This window comes from Dysidea avara, chromosome 1 (assembly GCF_963678975.1).
Source record: "Dysidea avara chromosome 1, odDysAvar1.4, whole genome shotgun sequence".
NCBI classification, from domain to species: domain Eukaryota; kingdom Metazoa; phylum Porifera; class Demospongiae; order Dictyoceratida; family Dysideidae; genus Dysidea; species Dysidea avara.
Genome location: NC_089272.1, coordinates 29,166,023 through 29,178,479, shown reverse-complemented (window position 1 = coordinate 29,178,479; position 12,457 = coordinate 29,166,023). Strand labels below are relative to the sequence as shown.

The window sequence follows — 12,457 nt, the reverse complement described above, 5'->3', positions numbered from 1 at the left end:
TACATACAAGGCATACTATATGCATGTAATCACCTGGTTTATGATGTAATCTTCACTCGCACAGTGATAACTAAAATTTTGGGTGGGTTAAAGTAGCCTTACAAAATTAAATCAGGTGTTTCTACTAGGTGACATGTATGCACATGGCATGTCGTGTGTAATATAAATATGCACATACTAAAATCTATTAAAAGCAATACAGATGCATGTATACTTATTTCTACAGGTGAATGATCGACTATGGTGGAATGGGATGCGTCTAAGTAAATGATTACATTGTGAGCATGGGAAATGTAAAATGTTGATGAGAACTTTAATCAACTGAGTCAACTGGCCCATGGCACTATCCAGTGGCTACTCTTGTTACATGGGCCAGCTGGCCAAAAATTTAGTAGTGCTGTGAAGCCCTTTAAATGTTGGATGTGAAGTCCTTTAATGCCTGATGTGAAGCCCTTTAAATGCCGGAATTGCTAATCAAAAAGTGCTTTGATACAGCAAGAACAAGCTAGTTATGAGGCTTTAAAAATATCCCATACATTTAGTGTGGATGATTCAGAACACAAACACATGTATAACATGAAAACATGCTTGTTCCAGTACAAAACCATTGGGAGTGAACACATGTTCACCTCTTTGATATTACTATATTGGCAGGGCTCAGGTGAATGCCTACTGACTATAGTAGAGTTTACCAACATAGCACTTGTTGATAACACTGCACTTGTTGATAACACTGCACTTGTTGATAACTCTGCACTTGTTGATAACACTGCACTTGTTGATACAAGTAACCAGCTAATTGATGCAGTGTTCACACTGTATTGTGTACTCATGATTTCACTACAGTTATCACAATCATACTTACTTGTGGTTGGTCTTGTGGCACCACAAGTCATCAACAAATACCACTGCCATTTGTAAGCGTTGTATCCATTCACTGGACTGGACTACTGGACTGGATTACTGGACTCAAGTTTTTTGTTTGTTTGTTTTCTTACGTTTTATCGCCAAATTTAACTAAAATAGCTAAGTGTCTTAGAAACTAACACCATTCACCATGAGACATAAAACTTGTACATTGATCACAAAAACTACACTGAGCCTTGGTGCAGTTCTTTATCGTAATTTGCCTACTGCTAGCAATGTTTCAAGCACTGTGCACTATTAACAGTGCCGTCTTATCTATTTAGCCTTCTTTTGTAAAATAGCCACTCATATACGTTTTACACCATTATGATAAAGAAATTGCCTGTAGTCTGTGCATTCACTCTAGCTTTGCCAGCTATTTGGTTTATAATGTTTGTAAATAACAACGAGTAGCTATACAGTGTTAAAGAATTGCTTCCCAATGAACACACTTTCAAACAGGAAGATAAGGTTACACATATTTGCAAAAAGAATACATTAAGTGTAACAGAGGTTCAATCAAAGTTATAGACCTCCAAAACTACAAAGCACCTTTTTCAAACATAACATCTTGAAACAGACTGTAGGACCGGGTATCTTACAGACTTTCAGCACTTGCTTTGTAACGCCTAATTTAAAAAAAAGATAGACTACAGTTAGCTGCATGTGCCTCTTTTTATGCAAGACAAGACATGGAGAGGAGAGCCCTAGCTTCAAGTGTGGAGTCTATCAAATCACTTTTAGTGGTTGAAAAAATGTGTTTGAGCTAATTTTATGTGAGTCCAGTAGTCCAGTCCAGTGAATAGATACACCCCATTTGTAAGGCTACTTTTCAACATTACGTACCACATTTATTGCACAACACCTTTACATCATGAACTTTCGTTGCACACAAACAATAAATAAATACAAAAGCTTAAAACTGCAGGACTACTTGCCTGGCTCAGCAAATATAACATGCAGTCAAACTATATGGATTAGGCCACTCCAAATTGATTTTCTATTTCCTGTCCGCTGCCCACATGGCCTTTTTGTCAAGCCAGAAAATTCCATTATTTTGTAAATTGATATGTGATTGGGCCTGCAAAAATAGGGCACGTGGGCACATGATTTTTGCCTACTTTTTCAAATTTTCATCACTCATAATTTTATGTACCATTATGTTATGGCAATGCAATTTTCAGCACTTAGTAAGTCTTTATGATGCAAGTTACAGAATGCAAATATTCAGTTCCAATACTGAGATATGACCTGTATTATGATGGGGTGTAGTTTGTGCCCACATGCCCTGGCCTGTTTTCGCAGGCCCAGTCACATATACTGGATTATTATGAGACATGAGTGAACCTATAAAACAACTGTTAAGCGGAATATTTAACCATGTTAACCTGTTAATTACAGTAACACTGATTACCCACCTTGTAGCTACCTAATAGACATGTAGACAAGATGATTGTGTAGTTTAGTACACATGTAGCTAATAGTTAACATAATGAACTGATGGAATTTGCTGCCCGACTGCTTGCCCGCATAATAGGGTATGTTTGTTTGACCAGGACGGGAAACAGATAATTATTTTGGGGTTCCTAGTTCAGATACTTCCCAGGAAATGGGTCTCAGCCATAGATAATACCCCTGGGATATATTGCATGTATCTATGGTCCAGCACACTTGCTGAGTTGTTGTAAGGCAAGGGCATAACATCTAGCCCGGGAAAATAATGACGTTACAAGCCTAGGCCATTGATGTAGTCCACTGTGGCTTCTGCATATTAATAAAAAGTGTGTGACTCCGCGACTGTGACATCATGGCTACCTATAATGCTATATACGTAGCTACTCACCCTGGCCTCTGCAACCAGTAAGTGCAATCATCCAGGGGAACAGTACCCACAGCATGTCAGACATACAACGCATCTTTGTGTCGTTCGTGATATCACCACACACTGTTATTACAGCGGCTGCTTCATATAGGGTGCGCTAAATATTCGTATGGATTGCGTGTGCTCGAACCTGGTGGGAGATGTTTACTACGAGGACTACTAGTACTGGTCTGGTGAATATTATCCTGGTGTGTCTCCTGCTGTTTGGATTATTAACTGGTTTCTGTGAATCGCAAGGTAACTGCAGTTGTACAAGGGTACGTATACCATAGATTATGCGGTGTATACTAAACGCTGTCAACGTCCTTTTTATATCGCCGCGGGCTTGGTTAGTATTTGTCACTAGGCAGATAGGTCAGGCAAAATTAATTCATACTGTATCGCTAGTGCTGCCAACGTGACATTTCAAGATTGCTGCACAAAATCTTTTTTTTTTTTTTGTCACGTGCATGGTATCTGTAGTACACATTTTCAGGGCGGCTAACACTAAGCTACGCAGGACTAGAAATGTGGCGATTATGTACTTATGTGGGTTGTAGCTTCCATACACTTTAGATTCTCAGCTCTTTCAATTCACAAGCTCAAATGCACTCTACTAAAACAGTTGCACACAGCTGAGTGGTACTGCATGCATACGTTGTAAGACAATTAAAGTATTGTATTACCATTATATATTGTACATGTATTGTATTACTTGTATAGCATAATTATGTGAGTATAAATGTTGTTCAGTACCTTGTGATTACCCACCTGTACATACGTACCTCACAGACAGTCTAGAGAAGAGTGCTCGGAATATTATGGCATATAATACTAGGCTTTTTCTCTTTTAGGAAAGACTCTGTGTAGCTAATATCACATACTATCAGGTAGTAATAATACAATGGTTAATTGTAAGGACATAGCTAATGCATGTGGATCACCCACCTCATACAATTTACATTAAACAGAAGTAACGCGTTACAATTTGATGTACATAATATCTGTTGTATACTGTATTACTTGTTGCTCAATCAATAAATGCATTGTATTACTCATTACTGAGAATGTAATAATATGTAACATAATGTGTTGCATTTGTGCCAGTTTATCACCAACTTTATGGAGTCGTACTATAGTGGGAAATCCGGCCCTTCATAGTTTTCTGAAGTCCAATTAATTTAACTGAATTTGGAATATCACCCAAATATCACCCACATGGTCTCACATGAAGCCAATGGCTCCTTGTACTTTTGGTAAGCAGGAAATATTGACTGCGAGGGTATTTTCATTAATAAGATCTGGATATTTGTTTAAGTGTTGTAATGTAGACTTGGTAGTATTGGGAATAGGAGGGGGTGTGACATCGATATTTGCAGGAAGTGTGGGGTTAGTACAAAGTGAATTAAAGAAAATGATAGCTTATTCAACTTGTAGTCAATTGGGTTTGATGGTATTGGCATGTAGGGGTCTTTGTTTTTCAAGTGGATTATATCATTTGTTATCATTTGTTAACACACGTATGTTTTAAAGCCTTGTTGTTTTTGGGAGCAGGTTCAGTAATACATGCAGTAGGAGGAGAACAAGATTTACGGAAATTAGGAGGAATAAGTGCCTTCCTACCTATTACTTATTTAATAGGGTCTCTTTCTTTAATGGGCTTCCCCTTTCTTTCGGGGTTTTATTCAAAAGATATAATAGTAGAAGGAATAGGAGGACAGTATATTTATGGGGGTATATATTGGTTGAGATTAGTATCTATATTGTTTACAGGAGGATATTCAGTTCGTTTGTTAGTACTGGCAGGAGGGGGATTATGAAAAGGGTGAGGTAAAGGTGTAGGTGATATAAGAGAAGGGACTTGTTACCATTAGTGTGTTTAAGTTTTGGTAGTACAGTATAATATTGGGATTTAGTGTGATAGGGCCTTTAATGTCCGAGCAGTTGTTGAGTTTTGCAACTATGTTTGAAAAGAGTTTACCTCTTGTCTTTGTTATGGTTGGTGGGATTTGTGGTTGGTTATTAGAAGTTAGTTGTTTAGTATTCCACTGAGTTTATATATTTTTATATGAAGCTTGGCATTTTAATTTGGTTAAAAATAATTTTATATCTAAGGTGAGTATGTGATTAGGATATCATTTATATAAGTTCTTGGATTGTGGAGGATTTGAAGTATTGGGTCCAGAGGGTGGTAAGAAAGTATTTATTAAATTAATACAAGTTTAACACAGGTTAAACAGGGTTAACACGGGTTAAACAGGGTTAACACGGGTTAAATAGGGTTAACTAACAGGTTGAAGTGTACACATTGTTGGAATACTCAGTCCCAAGGATATCATATCTTAGCAGGGGCAGCAATGCAATGTCAATTAAGCGTACAGGTCTGTCAACATAAACACATTCTAGTACGCATTCCAGGGCTGGTCTATAAATATCACAGAGCAAACAGCCAGCAGTCTTTGTTGAGCTGAGCAGCAAGCTTGCAGCAGAATTTCCCATCCCTCCTCCCTTCCACAACTCCATTAGCTAAGACTTGACTTGGATAATGCCATCATATCGTCTGTGCTGCACAAACATTCCCACAGCAAATGTGTGCATCTCTTTGCTGCTTACAAAGCTTAGTAAATAATCTAATTGAGATCGCATGACCTAAGTTTATTAAAAGAGCTAGTGACCACTAGAGCTGAGCGATAGTAGAAAATTCACTATAACGATAGATATTGAAGTATTATTCACGATACAATAATATCACGATAATTACACTTTGAATGATCTTCAGTGAAGTTCCAAGTATTCAATGCATGTTAAGCATAATTAACACCATCATAGATTATTATTTGCTTGGTTTTCTTGTAAGTGCATCAATCAGGTAATTAATTGCGTGGGCGGCCAATATTTCTACAATTTTTGTTGCAGCCAAACTTTTCCATGATAAAGCAAGCCAAGTAGTTATGAAACAGCTAAGCCAGCTTCTCAAGAAGCATTTTTAGTGGAATTCTAGACCCTTCTCGAAGCTATCGACTAATTGCGTGGGCGGCCGATAAATATACAGTTTGTTATAGCCTTGCAACCAAACATTTCACGAATAAACAAAGCCTGAAGAGTTACAAAACAGTTAAATAAACTTGATAGCAATGTTTCTAGTAATCTTATAGCAATATCACGATAGCAAGCTGTAATTATCATATTGTGATAATGATTTTTTGATCATGAATATCGAACTATCGATATTATCGCTCAGCCCTAGTGACCACGTGATCTGTGTAGCACATTAATGGTGGCACTGAAATACCCATACTCCCACTACAAAAGAACATTAATGTGTTCAGGTGACAGCGACCTCTTATATCTCCTGAGCAACCTGTAACTAGTTAACACAAGTTAATAGTTATATACAATCTGGTCGAGTGTACCATTATTTGTTCTTGATGGGCCTGGGTGGTCAAAATATTCCTTATAATTTAAGATACCTGTGAGTGATTCTATCCAAAAAGAGGTAGACATTTCAACGGTTTATTTTGGAACTGAATATTTGATGTGTGTCAAATGTGCCATTATGGACTATTTTCCTACAAATGTCTAAAATTCACAATTAACAAGAGTATAGTGTGTGACCGTATTCATCGCAGCAGGTGCCTCTTGTACTGTTCCTAATTTCATGTATAAATAGTTGAAACTGAAGAGGAATGGCCAGTTCACTTTTCAGTAATAATTATTGATGATTGAGCCAGTTGTAGTTTCCATAGTGACTGGTTTGATTGCAGAGGTGCTTCTTCATAGTACTGTTCTTAGCTTTTCATGTGGTTTTTAATGCTGTATAATGGATAGAACATAGTTGAAAACTTAGTGGAATAGCCACTTCGCATTGTAGTAATTGATATGTTCAGTTGTGCAATTGATTTTTATAATGTATATATCTGGTGCTATTTTTTCCTTAGATGCGTATCCGATGGTTTACCAGTAACGAGTTTAGGTTACTTAAAAAAAAAAGTTAACAAACAATTGTAATGCAACTTTACAGTTGAGTAGGACCATAGAAATAATAATCCATGAAACAAACCTTGACCCAAAGTAGGAGTTAAATGTCCACTAGTTTACGTAGTTGCAGGTCACTTGTTTCATTGCCTTTTATTTCTATGATCCCTACTCAGGTGCTGATCCCTACTCAGGTGCTGATTTTTTACATAAACTTTTATAAGTTTGATTAGATTAATTAATTTGTGAAAGTAGATGGCAAAATGATTTACACAAAGATTCCAAGTTTCAGAATTACTTTTCTACATATGCTGTGTATAATAAATGATTGGTGTGGCTTTTTGTCATGTGACCAGCTGAGCAAATACGCACCTGACTATTTTTTAATAATAAATCACATTGATATTGGGTAAAATATAGTTACAATGAAACAATACTTAAATTATATACCATCGGATTTGCATCTTCATTGGGAGTGAGATTGTATTCGCCATAAAGCAGACATGAGTTACGTATGTGTGTTTGTTTACAGTAAGATGTAACTTCATTGTCATCATATCTAAGCTTGAAATACCTTCTTGGTTGAACGCATGGATGGATATAGGCCAACAATTGTTGTTGAATTACCAAGCTCATTGTAGACAATCTATAGCCTGTTACACTCATGAATTAAACAAATGCTTGTAATTTATAGTCACTAAACTCTGCGTATTCACCAGATATAGCATTATTGGGTTTTCCCTCTAGACAATGAAGAAGTCACAAACACTACATCGTGAAAAATACACACTAGCCACTCAGTAGGGTGTGTACATAATATTAAGCTTAAGTAGCGAAGTGATAGATGGGACAGTATGCTCTCAATATTAAAAATGTATATATGTAAATGCTGTAGAACTCGTGAGAATTGGGATGGAATATTTGTACCAGGTTGCTTAGTAACAGCTTTAGTATTCATAGAGGTGTCTAGCAAACTGTCTAATACAACAATAACAATGTTGACCACTAGTATATATACACCAGCTGTTATTTTCGCCAGTTATGTGTATGACTTAGTATGACTTAGTATGACTTACATGAATACTTGTATGGTTTATACACTTTACTGAGGTGTTGGAGGTTTAATGAGCATGTGTGCAAACTTGTTTAGCTGAAATTTCAGTGTGTTAATCTGTAACTTGCTAGTCTTGCATGTGATATTTAAAGGTCCACTGAAATGGAAAATTCACCTGCAATTTTATTGAATAAACAGGTTGTTTGTACCATGTAATGCACAAAAACACCTTTATAATAATTCAATTATGTTGTTGTGCAGAGATATTAAGCCACAAAGTCTAGTTACGTCACATTGTGACGCAAGACTAAGAACTGGAAGTACTGTTATTACACACTTTGCAATGGGAAAGGTAGATAAACAGTGAATGTCTAACATGTAGGTGCCAATGCCAAATCAACTTCATAGCGTTCCAAGATTACTCGAATGTTCTGCTGAAAAACAATAGTGGAGTTGTTCTACAGTTGCTTGTAGCAGCTTGGCCTTGTGCTTCGCACTATTGAAGCTCACGGTTCATTATGCTTCACTGAAGTAAGATTAGTTTGATTTGCTTTCAAAACTGGGTTAGCAGTACAGTGAAACAAACAATGTTATCTATATTACACTTTCCTGAGTTGCTTCTCCACCTGGTGGGGATGATGTCTTGCCAGTGTCACCATCGCAATTGTTTTTCCTCGCATTTCTCTACCTCCATCCACTGTATTGGACCCTTCGTTGTATTCAAAACTAGTGTTCTGCGATATATCAGTAATACCGTTTATCATGATAAATTATCATAACCAATTATCATACCATGACAACGTTTGATAACCAATATATCGAAATACTGGTATATCGATGAATACCGGTATAGGATTGCTTTTAACCCAGCCTTTGGTGTTTAATTATCCAATTTGTTGATAGTTTAGCAGACACGCCCTAAACAAAACTTGAGGTTGTCACATTACAACACATGCTTACTTGTACTGAACTATATAGTTTTTGGTTTTTGGGATGATACCGCTTCATACTTGGCCCAAGAAATGATGCAATAGTTACAATAACAAGCTAACTATATATCGATATACCACGATATTTTCCTGTTACTAATACCGTGTATTCAAATTTCAATACCGCCGAGCTCTATTCAAAACATCTTATGATATACTCAGACATGTTTCGACCACTGTACTGTTGATTTACAGTCCCTTTAACAGGAATTCTCAAGCATTCTTTACCACAATACCAGCGTAAAACAACTCACTGGCTTTTAACTGGTTGCAGTACAAGTTCTTACCATGTTTAAAGTTGTTATGGCAGGTATGACGTGAAACTAAATCAAATCTAGCTGTACAATGTACACTTCTGTCGCTTCAGTGTCACCTCATGCGTACTAAGGTTTCTTTGTCTGATGCATTATGATGTAATATAATTGACAAACCAATACACTAAAATGTGTTATATCTACTAAACAAAAACAAAATCTGACTAAACCACATGCACCAATCTATCCCACTAGTAGCAAGGATTGATAATAGCCAAAGTGTATTTTACCATTTCAGTGTACCTTTAGCATACTAGGGTAGAACTGAGTCCTGGTCAAGTAAGTTGTCTTCTGTCTGGATCATCCAGGTTTGACCTGTATATCTGGGTTTGACCATGTGTAATTATTTTGATGAAGTTGAAGTGTTTTAATGCACTGTAGTCTAGCCTGCAATGTCCCAGTTTATTTTGTGAGCCAGATTGTGTGTTACTGACTTTAGGTAGAGCCACAGTTGGTGTGTTACAATCTATAAGTATACACAAAGGCAAATGCACTGCTTAAATGGAGCCATACCCTCTAAATGATTGTTATTGTATGAACCATAGTCAGCAGATCAGATTAGTTTGTGAGCCGCTCCCATGTTTAACACTGTCCACAGGCTTGTGTGTATTCATTATCAATAAGGTTTGTGGAAATGTGTGTGTGTTTTTTTGTTTTGTTTTGTCTGTGACGTACTTGGAGCCATGTGACGTGTCTAGTGTTTTACCGACTCCCACTTTTTAGGCTATGCCAATTCCTGAAATCTTTTTTGTCCTATTGTACTGATAGTTAACTGATATCCAATTGTAGGTCTCTACAATTACACTGGTGCATAATGCACTAAATGTGTTGCTAATGCTATGAAGTTGTACACATAACACAAGTCAAAGTTGCTAATCAGATGGCTCCAACCATCATTGTTTATAATTGTGGTTACCACGAAACATAAACAAGCAACCTACCGGCCCTCCAATGGGCGTCTGGATTCAGTGGAATTGAATGGTGGAATGGAACAGTACTTAGGTAATTTCAATTAGTGGTCACCTCTTTATAAAGACCACCTTCTAACAAAGACCACCTCTTTACAAAGACCATTTTTACTTTAATATCTGAATTGTTGTTTTAGAGCCCTATAAGACAGTCTTATTGATGAATTGTTATGTCTAGAAGACTAGAAAAGCCAGAGTGATATCTGATCTATGATACAATACATTAATAGCTACAAAAACAGCTTGGGCCTTTGGCTATGCAAAAAATAGATGTGTCCACGAAACTAAAAGCAACTGGCAACTAAAGGAGCTACTATCTGATGAGGCTAAGAAATGAATGTTAATATATACTGGCAACTAAGTATAATTTACAATAATCTTGGTCCTTATCATTGACTTGTGCAGTCTGACTATTCCTAATTAATTCCCTGTAAATCTAATAGGCTAGTAAATTGGTACTTTTCTCAATAGTCCGGCATTGTAGAGGAGAAAAAAGGCGGCTAAATTACTAGCCAATTAGAGTTACAGGGAATTAATTAGGAATGTAGCAAGACTGTACAAGTCAATGATAAAGGACCAAATTGTTATAAATTATTGCGAGTTATTTGCCAGTATTTCTTGGCCTCATACTAACTCCTTTAGTTGTCAGTTACTTTTAGTTTGATGGGGACATCATTTTTGTATAGCCAAACTGTTTTTTACATGGGGTATATTGCTGTATTACAAATCACATCACTCTGACTTTTTTTCTAGGCATTTGGCACACAACTTATCAATGAGACTATTCTATGGGGATACACTCTAAGACAACAAGATTGTAGCAATTTGAACATTAAAGTAAAATGGTCTTTATAAAGAGGTGGTCTTTGTTAGAAGGTGGTCTTTATAAAGAGGTGACCACTAATTGAAATTACCTAAGTACTGTTCCATTTCACTGAATCCAGACACCCCCTCCAATGGTTCTGCAGCTGCTGAAGCTGAATAGGCTAATTATCTGCTGGCCACAGCCCATTACATCCAATTTCTGATTATGGTAAAAACAGGTAATTATCAGCTTCTACCAATTACTGATCTGATTATTGGTACAACTCTAGCCATGTCCACTACCTGATCATTAACTTGTTATCACATTCAGCTACCCATACTTAATATGCTAGCAGAGTACTCAAAATGTAGGTTTTGCTCAGGTTTATTAATCCAAGGTCAAATCCGAGTCAGTGGATCATCTGGTTAACCCAGTTCAACCCTGTGCTGTACTGTACCTAGAAGTAATGCACTGTCCATATTTGCACTTGGCATTGGAATAACACCATAAAACATGAAGGTACTATAGTTCTCCAACAGATTGTCGTCAAGTATGCTGATGAATGCTTTCAGATAGCTTTGGTACTGTACTATTAATAAGAGTAATAATTTGAGATGATGGTACTAACTAGGCACACTTTTAACCAATCCATTTCAGCATTTTTACTGAGTAGAAAAATTCAAGGAGAAAAGGTGTAAATTCCCTAACTCACTAAAATCTTCCCCTTTGTAAAAAAGAGAATAATGTCTACATACGTATATGATAGTGGATTGAAATGTTTTGTAATTACATTCAGAGGATTGTTCGAGACATGAGGGGGGAGATGTAAATTCCCTAACTTCCATATAATCACTACATATATGGTAGTGTACTGAAATGTTTTGTGCAAGACATTTGTTGTGTTTGGCTGTTATGTATACTGTTAAATCTATGGGCTAGTATGTGTATAACCCAGTCTATTGCAAGTTCATTTTTTATGTATTGTTTACATGACAAACTGTTGATATAATACCAGTATTAGCAACCAGAATATCAAACTAGTTCATTAAGTGTAGTACAACAGCTTATTGTTAATGAATGACATAGTGGTTCACAGATTGCCATACAGTAGTATAATATCCTTATAAATGATGTTTACATGATGTATCTAGTGGTAACCATAACATTAATCTCATTTTATAGTTACCATAACAACAGAACCAATTAATGTCACAGTATCTACTGGAGAAGTAGCAGTGTTTACTTGTACATTGATGGTTAGTACTAATATTGAAGATAGGTATATAATGTGGAAGAGATTTGATGACATGGGAAATAACATAACACTTGCATCCACTGGCCACTATATGATCAGTAATGACCTCACTGTCTCAGACATAATAAACAGTACACTAACAATCACTGATGTGAGGTTGGAACATGCTGGAGTTTATCAGTTTGAGATTCTCAACTACATAAGGAGTAGTAAAGTATTTCTCAATGTTGGTACGTAAACTTTAGTTACATGTACATATCTTCATAATAGATTATACATTAAATGGATGGACAGTACATTACTGTATGTACATTGTAAGTTAATACAATA

General features: G+C 36.4%; 2 protein-coding genes across 12 annotated transcripts in view; one reads left to right on the top strand and one right to left on the bottom strand.

The window, feature by feature from the left end:
* Positions 1-2,889, bottom strand: part of LOC136260990 (uncharacterized) — a 43,990-nt gene extending 41,101 nt beyond the window's left edge. For both annotated transcript variants that reach the window (XM_066054950.1, XM_066054958.1), the window contains exon 1: positions 2,750-2,889. In XM_066054950.1, coding sequence (XP_065911022.1) covers positions 2,750-2,822 — 73 coding nt within the window. In that variant the 5' untranslated portion in view covers positions 2,823-2,889. The remainder of the gene's footprint in view (positions 1-2,749) is intronic.
* LOC136260943 (uncharacterized) overlaps positions 1-12,457 on the top strand; it is a 196,093-nt gene that overhangs the window by 107,357 nt on the left and 76,279 nt on the right. Inside the window, exons 1-2 of one of the 10 annotated variants that reach the window (XM_066054873.1) lie at positions 2,868-3,025; positions 12,055-12,357. The exons of the other annotated variants lie outside the window; for them this stretch is intronic. Coding sequence (XP_065910945.1) covers positions 2,929-3,025; positions 12,055-12,357 — 400 coding nt within the window. The 5' untranslated portion in view covers positions 2,868-2,928. Of the gene's footprint in view, positions 1-2,867; positions 3,026-12,054; positions 12,358-12,457 lie in introns of those variants that run through there. 10 annotated transcript variants of the gene reach the window in all.